This window comes from Physella acuta, unplaced genomic scaffold, assembly GCF_028476545.2.
Source record: "Physella acuta isolate Inbredline_101_S28 unplaced genomic scaffold, ASM2847654v3 ptg000146l, whole genome shotgun sequence".
Lineage (NCBI taxonomy): Eukaryota > Metazoa > Mollusca > Gastropoda > Physidae > Physella > Physella acuta.
This window is the reverse complement of record NW_026731665.1, coordinates 270,085-287,430: the sequence shown is the minus strand read 5'-3', so window position 1 is coordinate 287,430 and position 17,346 is coordinate 270,085. Positions and strand designations below refer to the sequence as shown.

At 42.3% G+C, this 17,346-nt stretch overlaps 1 protein-coding gene across 14 annotated transcripts in view; it reads left to right on the top strand.

Annotated features, from left to right (window-relative positions):
• Positions 1-17,346, top strand: part of LOC131935501 (ras GTPase-activating protein nGAP) — a 217,575-nt gene that overhangs the window by 151,301 nt on the left and 48,928 nt on the right. Inside the window, exon 1 of one of the 14 annotated variants that reach the window (XM_059291913.1) lies at positions 9,795-10,012. The exons of the other annotated variants lie outside the window; for them this stretch is intronic. Coding sequence (XP_059147896.1) covers positions 9,954-10,012 — 59 coding nt within the window. The 5' untranslated portion in view covers positions 9,795-9,953. Of the gene's footprint in view, positions 1-9,794; positions 10,013-17,346 lie in introns of those variants that run through there. 14 annotated transcript variants of the gene reach the window in all.

Here is a 17,346-nt window from a genome sequence, read left to right as displayed (position 1 = left end):
TCATAAATCTGTCGCTGCTCTTAAGCTATGATAATACTAGCGTGTTGTTTTTTATAGTGGTATTCTGTTGTGTATTGGGTGATTTTATTTTATATAGGCTACTTGCTAATGACGTATTGCGAGAAAGTTAATTTAACTTCAGTTTGTTTGCTGAAAATCCATTGTTTGGAGTTTCTTATTGATTCCCGTTACCATTACATTATGTACATACCCCCAACACACCTCACACACCCCACTGACCCCCGTCACACCCCACTGACCCCGTCACACCTAATAAACCCCAATCACACCTTACTGACCCCCTTCACACCTCACCGACCCCTACCACACCCGACAACCCACATCAAACCTCACTGACCCCCGTATCGAAGCCCGTTTTGACCTCACACCATGTGAACGTCTCTACTCCACCATCTGTTCTCTCCCCGCCTATAGCTCCACACAATCTCCAGCCTCTACTCTAAGAAAACGTCGTGTCGGTACGCCACTAAATCCCCAGCGTCGTGTCGGTACCTACTACTTATCTCCCATGGTCGACGTCTCTCCGGCACGCTCCGGTCAGTATCCGGCACGCTCCGGTCAGTATCCGGCACGCTCCGGTCAGTAGCCGGCACGCTCCGGTCAGTATCCGGCACGCTCCGGTCAGTAGCCGGCACGCTCCGGTCAGTATCCGGCACGCTCCGGTCAGTAGCCGGCACGCTCCGGTCAGTAGCCGGCACGCTCCGGTCAGTATCCGGCTCTGTCTGTAATGTGATCCTGGTGTGCTCAGTGTTGTTGGCTGCCCATAAATCACGGCTATCTGGATGCTTCAAGTGATGGCACGCCGGCCGAGGGTCAAGATGTTTTGGACGTCTCGCGTGCCAACCGGCATAAACCGGAAACAAACATTACTTTCTACAACTCCTCTTAGTGTCGCTGGCTATTTTATGCAGACGTAGTTTAATTATTTGTTTTAGTAATTAAACAAGTTAAAGGTAATCTTAGTGGCTGTTCTGACGTTTTAAAAACTGAAAATTGTTACACATAAACGTCATATCACCTTGTTCAACTTTTCCTCCTAATCACCACTGTATCTCTAGACTGTATTACATTAGTAACCCACCTCTAGATTATCCACCTCGGCTATGTGAGTTCAACGAGGCTAGACACATACGTGTTTTGTTATAAAGTTGCTGAATGAAATAAAGTAGGTTCTACTAAAATCGAATTTTCTCGACTGGATTCGAACCTACATTCAATGAACAAGTCTTACTTTGTGGTGGATGTAACCTTGTATGTGGAGGTTTTTTTTTTACCAAACGTGTCACGTGGTACAGAAGATTTGTGTTATTTTGGTACCTAGTGAGCGTTTATTTTACCATTAGTAGCGTCACCACCATCATCACCAGTTACCACCACCATCACCACCATCATCACGTGTAAAAATAAAAAAAATTACATTACATTCTAACGAAATCATGCGTCTAAGCGAAATCGTAAGAGTTTTTGTCGGCCTTTTTGTAGAAAACATTTGAATGCTCACTTAAAGGGGTTGTGTACATGGTTTATCAACAGTTGGCTCTACTAAAGTGCTGGTTTGATCTTGGTTCTCTCGGTGAATTCCAACTAGATTGGTACCAGAAAGGTGCACCATCTGTAGAATAATCTGTCCAAGATTTTTTGGCCATTGTCTGTCCCAACCACCACCCCCCCCCCCCCCCACACACACACCTCCCCGGCACTCCGCCTACATTCCCCCTCCCCCCCCCCCCCTGTTAGCTCTACTGTCCCGGTGAATAGTCCCACGTGGCTCCACCTACTTCTGGACCTCCGTTTGTTTTATCTGCAAGTGTTTTCTGGCCCAGTAGAGTTCCCTCCCCCAAGCATATTGACACAGTTATCCACCCCCCCCCCTTTCTCTTCCCCCCCCCCCCTCCCCATCCTGACCGTGGGACAGGACAGTGGGAACAGGAAAAAATGTTTTAGAGTTCCGTGACGGTTTTTTTTGTTGTTTTTTTTTGTTGTTCTTCCAGCCTGTATCGTCTGCTGTGAGTACTACGTGGATTACTGGTGCTCTTGATTTCCAGGAAGAAAATTTAAGACAATTTTCTGTTAAACTCTTTTGTTATTTCATGTGAACCTTCTTGTAGTAACGTTGTGATACAGGTGTGTGATAATAAGGTTCTAATTATGTTTCTGTCGTTATGGGTTGTAAGAAGCGGCTTTAAGTAATTCGATTTGGAAAAGAAAAACTCTTTAATTATAATGTTATTACGAGATTTTGGTTTTTTATTTTCATTATTCATCATACAAATATTTTCAAAACATCAAATTGTATGAACCTGTTTTAAGTGACTTGTCTAAACCGTGTTTGTATTGTGCCCAAGCATTAGTTGTGTTAATAGTGTAAAGTGTATGTTCACTGCATGTTAGTGTGTGTATGTGGGGGGGGGGGGGGGGGTATGTGTGCAATATGTTGCTTGCCTAGCAATCTACACATGTATTAAGTTACAGTTATAAAAAAAAGTTCAAAAAGCTAATGCGTATACAATTTCGTTTCAAATTTCTCAACGATTAATTTAAACGTTTTAAAAACGTTGTACCCCCCCCCCTCCCACACACACAGTCTCAATTTAAATAGGCCTATATTTTAATGACACCCAACATTTGGTCTTAATTTCCTATTTTAATGACGCACCATAACGCATTTTTAAGCTGTCACTGATCAGAGACCTAACATTAATGTGTTTTAGTGGCTATTAATTTTTGACAACACTGAACCATTAACCTGGAGACTGCCTTCCCCCCCCCCTCTTTCCACCACCACCCCCGGAGGTTCTTAATGTTAGCTTGGTGAGTTTTCCTTGAACATGTTCCTCCAGATATTTGACGACACTCTATAACACATGCCCGTGTCTTTAATTGGCCCATGTCGTTTCTTGCGTAACTTGACCTAGTGCATCGATCACATAATAATAAGCTATGTGGCTATAATTGTACCTTTTATTGAACGTGTTCTGTGGTTTTGCTGGCAATTCATGATCTGCTAACTTCTGCTGAGAACGATGTCACGTCACATGGGTCGTACTAAATACTATAGGAATGTATTCAACTTCACTTGGCGGTTTGTCGACACTGCAGGAAATCATCAGCGCCTAGGGTTGCCACATCCCCCACCGCGGGTCCCACATCACCAAGCGCGGGTCCCACATCCCCAACCGCGGGTCCCATATCATCTCTAGGGTTGCCACATCACCAATCGCGGGTCCCATATCATCTCTAGGGTCGCCACATCCCCCACCGCGGGTCCCACATCACCAAGCGCGGGTCCCACATCCCCAACCGCGGGTCCCATATTATCTCTAGGGTTGCCACATCCCCCACCGCGGGTCCCACATCACCAAGCGCGGGTCCCACATCCCCAATCGCGGGTCCCATATCACCTCTAGCTTTGCCACATCACCAATCGGGGTCCCACTAGACCACCATGGTCCCTACATCACCACCAGACTTGTCACATCATCACCAACGATCCAACCAACCCCAACGTCGCACCATCAGACTCACCTGTCAATAAACCCCCACGGAGTCTGAGATCGATATCGATTGGTCGTATCGATGTCTCACGGTGTGTGAGTCGTTCTCACGGCACTCACCTGGAACTGGTCTTGTGTTTCACCTGCCGTTGGCTGGCACGGTTACCTGTCACTGTGACCGTTTATGTAACCTGCCACAGTTACCTGTGATTGCCTCGTCCACTGGATTCGATCATTTGTGGACAGACAAATCGTGTGTGGAATTCTCACTTTGTGATACGTGTGTTGTTGTGTGATACGTGGGTCTTTATATTAGCTTTTTTTCCTGAGTGATCGAATGCGTAGGTAGTGTTAGGATTTCTGTACTGGTCGTATTTGGTGTTAGGATTTCTGTACTGGTCGTATTTGGTGTTAGGATTTCTGTACTGGTCGTATTTGGTGTTAGGATTTCTGTACTGGTCGTATTTGGTGTTAGGATTTCTGTACTGGTCGTATTTGGTGTTATGGTTTCAGATGATCAGGTAGTTTCACAGTAGATGGGTGTCTAGCACCATTGATACAGCGTTTAAAATGGCCAAACTATTTCCCGTCTTTGTTGTAGGAAGCAGGTTCAGTATTAGTTTATATCACATACGCATATGTATTCTATAGACACGTATGTATAGAAATGTTCAAAAGTTGGACTCTACTAGTAAAAATGGTGTTCGTAAAAATATGGAAAAAATAACACGGAAATAAATTAGGTGATAGATAGTAGTTCAGAGATCCTCAAACTATGGGATAAGTACGGCTCTTTAATTAAATAATAGAAACTGCGCCTCTTTGAATAGTGCCGCTATTTTATTGTATCCCCAACTTAAATTCCAGAAAGAGTTGTACTAAATACTTCCAAGTACGGGCATTGCATGTTATCTAAACTAGAATTAAACTTTCAGTTTAGTGCACTCAGTATGTTCAGCAGTAAATCCTTAAAAAAATGTAATTTTACTTAAAACAACGTAGTCTCCCTTGTACACGCGAAACGTATCGCATTAATTACAAGATACTTCGCTGAGATTTTCTTTTATCGCGTGGACAATAATTTAACACAAATGTAATTCTGATTATCTGGCCACCCGTACTGTCGTGTTTACAAAACAAACCTCGGGCAGCAGTTAGGGTTTCCTTACACCAAGCTAGACAGTGAGCAACCACTTGTCTTAGAGACACTTGACTCTAGGCCCGGCTGATGGGGTTATCTACCTTCATCTAATGTACCTACTCCACCCCTAATGGACTTAACCTGACGACCCCACCTCTGACGATCCTACCTCCCCCAGACCCACCTTTCCACACTGACAGACAACCACCTCCCACCCTCCCCTCACCCGACCCCTGACGTGCACCCCTCGTGTGAGCAAACAAACAGCACTCGTCTCATAACGTTTCATGTCGTGCTAGGGTCGGCCCAGTCTTTGTGTTTTAAGGTCATGTTATCGAAACTTGCTGGCTTTTGTCGGGGGTGGGGGGGGGGGGTGGCAGGCGTAGGTCAAGGTCAAGTTCTCATTATGCTAATGAGGCGAGAATTAGCAGTCTCGTGACTTGTGCTGGCGTCTTGACTCAGTACACATCTGTCGCCTGTGTTGGTGGGCCAAATGTGCTGGGTCGCATTAAACTACATGAGACTAGCCTCCCCTTTCGACGATTCACTATTCTGTGTAGTTCAACTGAGGCGCACCTTGAATATAAACAGAAATATATCTAAATTAGAACAGTTTCCAAAAAAAAAAGGACACCCGTGGTATTATTACTTTTGGAAATAAAAACATCGGTACGAATTATCGGACTTTTTTTTTATCTAGTATCAGTACTAGCATAGACAATAATAATATCCGTACCCTCTAACTAATAATGAAACCATAATCCTTTGTTGCTAAATCGCATCCTAGCTGATATGCTTGAATAAAACAAAATATTTAAAAAATACCTATGTAAGATATTCCGTAGTCTTCTCAAATAGGAACAGTAGTTGAAATGAACGATGTACCAAGATGTAACAAGATTAGCGAACTACTACGCTTTTAAATTTTATTTCAATATTCAGATAGTTTAAAAAAAAACGTAATTACCCTAGCATGATACATTGGCCACCAAGCTGGATTGATTCTTTCAACACAACGTCCGACATATGTTTTCAGTCCAACCTACCCCTCCATTTTTCCCAAACACATTACGGTAGATAGCGATCACGACTTGCCGTTTCTGGTCGGATTTTCTTACGTCAAGACGTAAACACACGTCTTGTGTTGCGTCTTGTCTTGGCAGATTACGATCGAGGGGGTAGCGTAGGTGGGTAGGGTTAGACGGGGGCCCGGGGAACTCAAGTTGACCCCTCTTTGGTGGGTCTCGAAGTCTCTTTCCGTGGAACCTGGAGCTTGCTGGGAAAGTGGTTACAACAAAGGCAACAAACTTGAGGGTTAGGTGGTCGAATAACGGCAACAAACTTGAGGGTTAGGTGGTCGAACATAGGCAACAAACTTGAGAGTTAGGTGGTCGAACAAAGGCAACAAACTTGAGGGTTAGGTGGTCGAACAAAGGCAACAAACTTGAGGGTTAGGTGGTCGAACAAAGGCAACAAACTTGAGGGTTAGGTGGTCGAACAAAGGCAACAAACTTGAGGGTTAGGTGGTCGAACAAAGGCAACAAACTTGAGGGTTAGGTGGTCGAACAAAGGCAACAAACTTGAGGGTTAGGTGGTCGAACATAGGCAACAAACTTGAGGGTTAGGTGGTCGAACAAAGGCAACAAACTTGAGGGTTAGGTGGTCGAACAAAGGCAACAAACTTGAGGGTTAGGTGGTCGAACAAAGGCAATAAACTTGAGGGTTAGGTGGTCGAATAACGGCAACAAACTTGAGGGTTAGGTGGTCGAACAAAGGCAACAAACTTGAGGGTTAGGTGGTCGAACAAAGACAACAAACTTGAGAGTTAGGTGGTCGAACAAAGGCAACAAACTTGAGGGTTAGGTGGTCGAACAAAGGCAACAAACGTGAGGGTTAGGTGGTCGAACAAAGGCGACAAACTTGAGGGTTAGGTGGTCGACACAATGTTCCGTGGTGACATGACGGGAGTCACGTGATTATTGACACGAACACGAGCTCGCGGTGTGTTTGCTGTTTAATTGAGCAATAAAGTTTTGATGGCGCTTGAAATAAACCTTGGTTAATTGGATACTTTATTTTAGTTAGGGGGTGACCGTTTTAAAAGAGCGCAATACGCCCCTTTTTTTAGGGGGAGCAACGTATATTTGTTGGTGAATAGAGTCAATTTACATTTTGGTGGGTTGACGAAAAATTGTGGTGGATGGAACCAACGTATATTTTAGTCTAAGAAAGTCTCTTTACACCGTAGCTATGAGTAGTGTTTTAAGTTCAAGGCCACGTTGAATCCATGAAGAGCCGAGTGTCTTCAAGTGACTATTTTAGTTTCTACATAGACGTGCTAGGGAATAGATTTTTTTTTTTAAACCGTGGCGTATGAGTACGTATATTTGAATACTGAATGAAAACATCGCCTCGCGGAAGATATTTTTCACCATACACACAATTTTCGACTGTATGCAGATCAGCAACAAACTTTGTTGGTACAGTCTAGGGGTGGGTCTGACATTCGTAACTAAATCGGTGATCTCCCCTAGTTAGTAATATCATAACTAATTCAGTGATCTCCCTAGTTAGTAATATCATAACTAATTCAGTGATCTCCCCTAGTTAGTAATATCATAACTAATTCAGTGATCTCCCCTAGTTAGCAGTATCATAACTTATTCCGTGATCTCCCCTAGTTAGTAATATCATTCAAATTCAGTGATCGCCCCTAGTTAGTAATAAGGTGAAGGTCAAGCTGAACACCTTCCAACAAAAAATGTGTATGTGTGTTAGTCTCGTATGTGGCTTCAGGTCAGCCACTTCCAGACTTTATAACACGGCTCTTTGCTTGTTTAATCAAAGATGTTTGGTGCTACTCATGGGTAGTTAAGTCAATTGTGTATTACATGTGTCTGGTCTACACACCTTCCACCGTTAGAACAAGGTGTGTTGTCCAGCGAAGGTGTGTGAACTGCAGGTGTCTACACACCTATGGCACCTCCACCTTGGTGTTGTCAAGGTGACACGTGTCACGGTTAGACTGACGTGTGTTAACGTCAGATTACACGGACTGAATGAACGCTGTGGGGTGGGGGGCGGGTTGACGGAGGTAAGGGCTGGGAAGAAGGGGGGGGGGGGCATTTCAATCTATAACGTTTGGCCACAGGTGTTCGTTAGACTAAAACCAACATACCACTGTGTTTACTAATTAATCAAAAAACTGACGAGAAATGTGAAGTTGCCAGCACATAAAATCTTATGCTGACTTCAATCAAAGAGATAAATTTAATTAATTACTGTCAGGAGCCGAATTTTGTTCATTTGGGGCCGCACTAAATTTAGACCTCCTCTCTAACGTCTCTCTCTAGTCTTAAACTAACCCTAACCTAACCAGCGTAGTTGACATGCGACGTTATCGTTTATCAGTAGACTATCTATTAGATACTAGATCTATTGTCTTAGACATAATGTATCTAGATCTACTTTGGATTTAAAAGTCTGATCGCCGGTGCAGGCAAGTAGACGTTTGTTCGGTCGTCTGTGTGATAACACACCATCTGCCGACATATATACATAACATTCCATTAATGTAACATGTTTTGAGTGGCTAATGTAATGTTGTGTGCTCTCATAAGTGTGTATTGGCAAGTTCTTTCATCTGCGTGTCGTAATGTGCTCCTGTGTATGCTCCCACGAGTGTTTGTTGGTATGTTTCTTCATGCGTGTTTCAATGTTCCTTCGTGTTGTCCCCATGTTTGTATGTGTGTTCCCCCATATTTGTATGTGTGTTCCCACCATGTTTGTATGTGTTCCCCCATGTTTGTATGTATGTTCCCACCATTATTGTATGTGTGTTCCCACCATGTTTGTATGTGTGTTCCCCCATGTTTGTATGTATGTTCCCACCATTATTGTATGTGTGTTCCCCGTTTTTGTATGTGTGTTCCCCGTGTTTATATGTGTTCCCACCATGTTTGTATGTGTGTTCACCGTGTCTGTATGTGTTCTTCCATGTTTGTATGTGTGTTCCCCCATGTTTGTATGTGTGTTCCCACCTTGTTTGTATGTGTTCCCCCCATGTTTGTATTTGTGTTCCGCCCATGTTTGTATGTGTGTTCCCTCCATGTTTGTATGTATGTTCCCCCCATGTTTGTATATGTGTTCCCACGAGCCAATGTTGATGTGTTTCCCCCCACCCGACGATCAATATCGCGAAATGTTATCACGATAGATTCCCTGACCTACATTTCTGGCCACACCCTTTTAAATCCCACGGCGGTTGCGGTGGAGCGTGTAATGACATTGTCACTGTCGTCACTCTGTCGTCATTCAACTGTGTCAGACAATTTGTCTCTGATACAACCGTCTCTGATATACTGCACATATTGTGTCAAAGTTCAAGGCGATCGGATAAATTCATCATTTTAGCTTAAATTCTGGAGTTTCTTTATGTTTGATATTCTTCTAATTTAATGTAAACAGTGTAGTTGATTATACCCATGGTTTTTTTTTGTTTTTGTTTTTTTTGTTTCAGTTTGTTTCTATTAGGCTAGTCAGTTCACTTTAAAGAGGCAGTGGTCTCTACTTCTTTAATTGTCAATAAGGAAATTTCGACAAAGTTTACTATACGACAACTAACGCTCAGTGTGTACAGTTGCTAAAGCTTAGCATTTAGATCTAGTTATTTTCAAAAAAACTACTCGCAACTGAAGTATGTTTGGGTCAAATATTTGGAAAACGTTTTTTTATGTTCCTAAAAAGAACAAAAAGATAGGCCTTTTTATATAGTATATTAAGTATATTATGATTATAATATAAAACAGTCTGAGTTACGCTGGACTTATCACCTAGTTGGTGTTTCTTTTAATATATTATTATACTTACCTGTAAAGCATGCCCTCCTTGTGTGCAGCTAAGTGTACTAACATGTTTACCCACCCGTCTGTCCGATATGACACGTGACCGTCTGTCCGATATGACACGTGACCGGCGTCTAGCCGTGTCTAACACCCACACACCAGACCACATAACTCGCAGGGAAACAAAGGAGTTATCGCCCCTGTCGCAGCTGATAAGCGACTGCGTTTTCACCCCTCTCTGACCAGCTAAGGTCAAGGGCGTGTAGGTGTAGGAACGGTGTGTCGTTTGGTCACTCATGTATCAGGATAAGGATCGCTCCGTGGATCGGTCAGAGAAAACTGGTAGAGTTCGATGGCAGATGGGATGTGCCCACTGTGTTTTGGTGATTGGATTGTGGGATTGTTGGTATTCGATTGTGATTGGATTACGTTGTTAAAGACACGGGGTTCGATATGACGAAGGATAAAGGATTGTTCTCGTGTATTGGCAGTGGGGGTCGACTGGTCGCCAGGTAGGTCGACTTAATTAATTTCTGTATAATTTAATCAGACCATAGACTGTAGACCTAGGATTATAGATCTAGTTTGTAAGTTTATGTGCAGTTTAAGGTATTTTATACCAAGTAATTTTTGCCTGCTTGATAAACTTGAGAGTATTGCGGTTTTTGAAGTTAATTGATTTTGGCCTATTTGTATACCATACCACAGTCCGGCTATTTGTTGTTGTTTTTTGTGTTGTTTGTGTGTATGGTACTGGGTAGGCTATCAGACTCAAGCTCATTAAGTTTATTAGCGTGAAAAGTTGGGGGGGGGTGTCAAATGGTAAAGCTTACGACTTCTAACTCGAAAGGCACTAGCTCAGGAAAATAGGCCGAAAAACAGACGAACCCTACTGCATCTGCACTTTTAGTATTGGGTATGAACGGGAAAAGATAATGAGATGATGAATTAATTTATTAATTTACCCCACACGGTGTCCCCTGTGATTAAAGCAACCAGTTCTCGGACAGAGGTCTAAGAAATCTACTTAATTCTGTGTATTATGATTTATTGGACAATATTTTTCATCTCGAGGTCTATTACTACTATTAGCATAATTTAGCACTGTGGGTTTGTAGTGGGTTAGTTCCCTGTGTAATTAATGTGCGCATTGTAGCGTGGGTTAGCTCCCCGTGTCAGTCCTCGTGTAGGTTATCTCCCCTGCTGAGCCGTGTCCATCATTTAGACAAGTACCCGACCGTCGTTGTACATTAGTCCATACCATCAGAACGTAAACAAAGATAAGATAACCCACTAAGTACTTTTAGATACAGCCACGCGTTATTTCCCATTGAAGTATATACTTTACGTCAACACTATGTAAAAAATATTTATACATTAACTTGACATTTTAAAACGGACATTAGTTTTTTCTCTCTCCATAATAATTTGTACGTAACCCGAAAGTCTAGTTAGCCTTAATAATATTTTAAATATAGACTATGTTTTATTTCTGGGTCGCTACACGTACAAACAACGCGGACTTATGAACTATGTTGATACTAAATTTACCTAAGCGTCATACTGTTTTGTGTGTGTGTGTGTGATTTTGTTACATTTGAGTTTCATGGAACCCGTCTCGTATGTTTGAAGAATTTTATGAACTGGCAAACTGTTGCACATCTATGGGACATGAAAGGCTCGATATTGATAACATAATGTGTTTCTTCCCTTTCAAGTTTCCATATTTACAACGATTTTCTGAAATAAACATTACTTCATTATATATATATATATATATATATATATATATATATATATATATATATATATATATATATATATATATATATATATATATATATATATATATATATATATATATACCTCATATAGTCTAATGGCATGTTCATACGCTTATATCACTGTTGGCTATATAAAAAATAAACTAATTCTCCTCGACCTAAAGACCATACGATGAAATGACCACATGCCGGGTCCAACAAAAGCCATATGCTGGTCAATTTACTGTGGAATTTAATGACACCAGTCGTGGAAGAACAACACAACATGCAGGTCTGGACAGTATCTGCTCTCCAAATATTTGTCTTGAGCGTCTTTGTTTGAGTGACTGTACCGTACCGTAGACCTAGCGCCCTGCTCGTAGGTACACTGTACTGGTCGCACGCTGACTGTACTGGCCCGTCGTTCATCAAAGGTCAAGCCGGGGGTTAAACCAACAGCCACGGCCACTGATGTGTGAATCCCACACCCCCAGACATTCCAACCCACTTCCGCTTCTGACCTTCATTGACCTCTGTAAATGCATTGGGTGTGGATAACCCGTAAGACCCGGTTCGTGAATTATCTCCCTTTGCTCTGTGCTGGTTCAGCGTTGCTCTCCAATGGACATAGAGAAAATACTAGCACACTTCAGGCAAAACAAACATAATCACACACACATAATACACACAGAAAATATAGCAGAGCAAATGGTTCTTTGCTTAAAAAGAGTATTGGAGATGCCAATTTTAATTATCGTTCACTCCTTAGATGCGTGGTTCCGCATCCCACTAATCTTATTGATGTCTTGTGATGAGTTGATTGTTCTGGTCGTTGATGTCGTGTGGTTGTTATGGTTGTTGGTGTCGTGTGTTTGTCCAGGTTGTTGATGTCTTGTGGTTTTTTACTTTATACACGGTAATTTTACACGTCGATAGCTGCTTGTACTGATTGTATTCTGCTGACCTTATCCAGGGCTATCTCAACATTCAGTTCTTAAACTAGTCTATAGCCATGGTTAGTTGGTCTTTAGCTGTGGTCATTTCGTCTACAGCCGTCTTTATTCTTTAGCAGTGGTCAGTTGGTCTGTAGCAGTGGTCAGTTGTTCTCTAGTGGTAGTCAGGTTGGGCTCTAGCAGTGGTCAGTTGGTCTTAAGTAGTGGTCAGTTGGTCTCTAGCAGTGGTCAGTTGGTCTCTAGCAGTGGTCAGTTGGTCTCTAGCAGTGGTCAGTTGGTCTCTAACAGTGGTCAGTTGGTCTTAAGTAGTGGTCAGTTGGTCTCTAGCAGTGGTCAGTTGGTCTCTAGCAGTGGTCAGTAGGTCTCTAGCAGTGGTCAGTTGGTCTCTAACAGTGGTCACATGGTCTCTAGCGGAGATCTTTCGTCTATAATATTGGACACTTTGATCGTAGTTGTGGTCTTTGAGTCCTTACTTTAATGTTGCTCATTCTCTTTGTTAGTGGTCAGTCCGTTTTAGCTGTGGTCAGTCCGTTTTAGCTGTGGTCAGTCCGTTTTAGCTGTGGTCATTATGTCTTGAGTGGACGGTCGCCTTATTCAGCTCGTCAGACCGGTCGTGCCAATCAGCCATTGACTTTTCCCCGCCCCCGGGACTAATTCAGACCGGAGCCTTTTGTGCCCCGTCTCGGGGTTTGACGTGGTTCGACTGGCCAGGAGTTCAATACAATCTGGCATGGGACGGACTCGATCGACCGCAGTTTGACTTAATGAGCTCAATGACTGTTGAGATGGTACAGTCAACGACTGGTGGGATGGTACAGTCAACGACTGATGGGATGGTACAGTCAACGGCTGTTGGGATGGTACAGTCAACGGCTGTTGGGATGGTACAGTAAACGACTGTTGGGATGGTACAGTCAACGACTTTTGGGATGGTACAGTCAACGTGAGTTGATATGGTACAGTCAACGACTGTTGGGATGGTACAGTCTCAACGACTGTTGGGATGGTACTGGGATGGTACAGTCAACGTACTTCCGGTCTAACGGTGTATAAGTCGCGGAGTTTGTCTTAACTAGGCACACGTCCATGAACTGCTAAACGCCGCTGCTGGGAACTGCTACGCTAAGCGACACTGGTAGGAACTGCTACACTGGGAAGAACTGCTAGGCTAAACGACACTTTTAAGAACTGCTAGGCTAACCAAAGACTCCCCATATAACCTCTAGCACTGGGCCTACCAAGTGGTTGTGTACTCACACAGAATAAAACCAACATCGCTGTCAAAGTGTCGACTGATTTTAATCTCGGCGCATCGATCTACTTTGACATTTAGTCCGTACGACTATTCTGTATAAAGTAGGGCTAAATCTTTGTTGTTGTTTTTTTCTCGTGTTGGTTTGGTCTAGAATTTGTTTCCCTAGACTGTTGGTTTAATAGAGATTTTTTTTTTGAATAGCAAATCATCCTACGTTATGAAATGTATTTGTCTTAATTTATTTAAGTTTTTGTTTAGTTTTTTTTTTTTTTTCAATTTTCTGAAGTGCGAGATATCTATAAAAAAAACTTTTACGTGGAGATTATTTTTACTGTAAAACTAAAGTGCTCCGTTTGAGATTTTGGAACAAGCATCACAAACCAGTTGTGAAATGGTGCACGTGGAAATATTTCCTTTGATAGATGTTGTTGTTGGACCTTCGTGTTGAATATAAGTGTTAGAAAAAATAGATTGAACGTGTAAGTAAGCCTGTCTCACACTAACTATGGACTTAACTCTAACCTTGATCTTAGTCATCATTAGGAGCTAAAATTATCGCTCATCCTAATCATAAAATTAAAATTGAGTTGATATTCTTTTTTATTTTATTTTTAAAATTGTTTAGCTTACATAACGTTCCGTTGTATTTGGGTGGGAGGAGGTGGTACATGGTATTTGGCATCCAACTCACTCTGTCTACCATATCGCACCATGTGTGTTGTCCCTGAGATCTGATTGGCGTAGACGGCACTAGGTTAGACACGTGCCCTACTCACACAGCCAAAAGACAGGTGCGGCTCTAGGCCAAAGGGATTGAACTCTTGTCTGAAAATACAACAAAAGGGAGACAACTTTCACGGCGAGGTCTTTGTTGTGGTGGCTTCAATGGTCCAGGGTTACAAGGGGAGCTAATCCAACAGTTTAGCGATAACTTCCCTTTATCTCTTCGTTGTTGTACACTTTACAGACCGAGACAGGCCTCGTTAAAATACAATTAACAACATCAAAAACATTTGTAATGAAAGAGATCGGAGAAATAAAACATTAAAGCTACCACACAAAAAATTATCACATTATTCTAGACATTTTATAGGTTTAAGGCGTTATTTCCGGCTTTCAGATGTGTTTTTTTTTCCCATAATTGTTGCAACATTCATATTAAGGTTCTATCTACTTTAATATACGCAATCTTTATTTAGGCGATACAATCTAACATTTTAATACAATTTACAAATAAAGAACATAATTAAGAAATATCCCCCACAAAGTAACCTCACACCATCGTTTGTTTATGGACCTTTGTGTTTTTTGTAGTCGGGATTATTTTTAGCTCCTTTCGGGGATTACCGCACCACAGGCCGCGGCCGCTGGGAATCTCCGTTCAAAGCAAGGATTTCCCATTTACGACACTGTAAATAGAAAGGGGATTTCATTTGATCTATCTGAGATGGGAACTTTATTACAGCGTTGACTAGCCGTGAGCCCAAGTTGCTTTGCGGGAAAATTAATATGTGTGGGCTTAGTGAAAGTAACTTTTGCGTGCTCGGGACAAGTGATATTTGTGGGCTCAGCAAAAGTAATGTTTGAGGAATTGGGAAAAGTAATATGTGTTGCCTCGGAAAAAAAGTAATACGTGTAGGCTCTGGAAAAGTAATATTTGAGTGTTTGGGAAAAGTAACATTTGTAGCGTAATACATTTAAATATCTGGATCACGTCGATTGCTGAACCTACGACTTTGACTGGATTGTAAGAAAATGGCATAATGTTAAGTTGATTCAAACGGCAATGGGAAAATAGTAAGTTACATCAGAAAAAACAAGGACCTTTATATCAGTAAAATCAAGGACCTTTGCATCAGTAAAATCAAGGACCACGAATAAAGCGAAACCAAAGCTAAATAAACGGATTACTTTCTACCCACCCAGGCTTATCGTACAGAGACGCTCATCGGATGGACTAAAAAAAAGCTGATCCTGGTCGGGGCTGGAGATTGGATTAGATTTGGCTGGTTGTGTTAGATGTCTGGACGTAACAGGGAGGGGGGGGGGGGGTAACCTGGGTTGTCCAGGCGGACAGAGAGGGGCGGGGGGGGGGGGTTGATTAACAATGTCTGGGATTTAGACATTAGTAAGGTTTCCGTGGGCGGATTTAAGGAGTCGGTTACCTACTTAGGCACTGATGTAGTTTATTTACGTAGGGATTCACACGGTTAAGTGTAGTTACGTGTTGAATTCGAGCTACGATTCTGTTTGTATCACGATAGCCTAGCCGTGTTTGTTGGTAGGCTGCGGGCTGTAGAAGAAAATAAACGTGACTTTACATGACTGTACCGGTATCTTTTGTACTAACACAGTTGATATTATGGTTAGGGTTAACTTACGAGAGGTTTCGGCAAAGGGTTTGGGTAACAAAACTTAACTAAACGAATGATGAAATAAGTATATTATGCAGTCGTTTTAAAGTACCAAGTTTTGTGTAGTTAACTTTTTCGCCGGAACACCTACCAATGTAATCAAGCCTCACACCAAAGACATCTCAGTACTAGTATCATTGCCACAATCTACCCACTCCTACGTGATCGTAACAATAGAGCCATCCTAGTCCTGTCTCTGCTCATGAGAAAATCTCAGAAAATATGTGTGTTATCACTCTGAAGCCAACCCCCAATGTACACATTCCTACAGCACACGATCCTGTCAAATATGACAAGCACTCGCAGACCCTGTTGAAATGTTTATGATCCTATTGTCGTGAGGACGCTGAGAGTGTGAGTTTTCGCGTCATATTCCCCGCATTGTTCAACACATTTTTTTTCCGGATAACCAGCATACCCGGTGTCATCTTTTCCTCCCCTCGGAATGTGACGTCACGTACCGGGTGAACTCGGTCACCCGCGGGGAAGGTGGGGAGGTCCGTGGTAGGGGGCAACGTCTTAAGGTGGTGTGTACACAGTATGTGTGGACATGGTTTTTATGGAGACGGTGTGTACATGGTGGAAATGATGTGTACATGATTGTTTTTGGATAGTCTACATGTGGACATAGTATTCATGTGTAAAATACTTTGTTTACATTAGTGTACTCCTCTCCCCCTAAGTGCGATAATTGAAGCTGTGTACACTCTGTGTTGTATGTTTGTGCATGACGTGCATACAATAGCTACCTCCATACAGTTTTAACTAGTGGTTGGGTTGTTATGGGCCATCAATTAAACTGATCTGGGCCATCGATTAAACTGATCTAGGCCATTGATTAGACTATGGACTGTATCTCATTACTGGACGGATCATCGATATTATTTCATGAAGAAACTTTTGAGACATTTCAAAATGTGTCAATTATAGGCTGCCGTTTTTTTTTAAATCGGCGATTTCCGCCCGTCTTCCAAAACCCATCCAAACAAATCGATCAAGTAGTGTTTCGGTGTGATTAGGGTGAGGTGTGATCGGGGGATGATTAGAGTGGCGTGTGTTCAGGCGGGTGGTGTGATTTAGGGGGGGGGGTGATCAGGTTTGGGTGTGAGGCTTGGGCAGTGATAACGTTAAAGAGGATGGGGGTGTATAGGGTATGGGGTGTTAAGGACAGATGTTAACATTTTTCTACTGAAGAGTTCGTAATTTCACAATCACGCGATGCTGTAGTTTCTGTAAAACCCATCCTCTTTCTCATGTACACACACACAGAGGTGTTTGACTGGTACATGAATGTAAACTTGTGTTGTCAAATACAACAGAACATATTTTATCTTAATCTTACAGACTAAAATTATTCCATGTATGTACAAATAAAACATATCCCATATGCGTACAAGTTAGACTTACCCCATGTTTTAAACTATTTTCAAAATATTGTTGGCACCCCTAATTAAAGTCGAA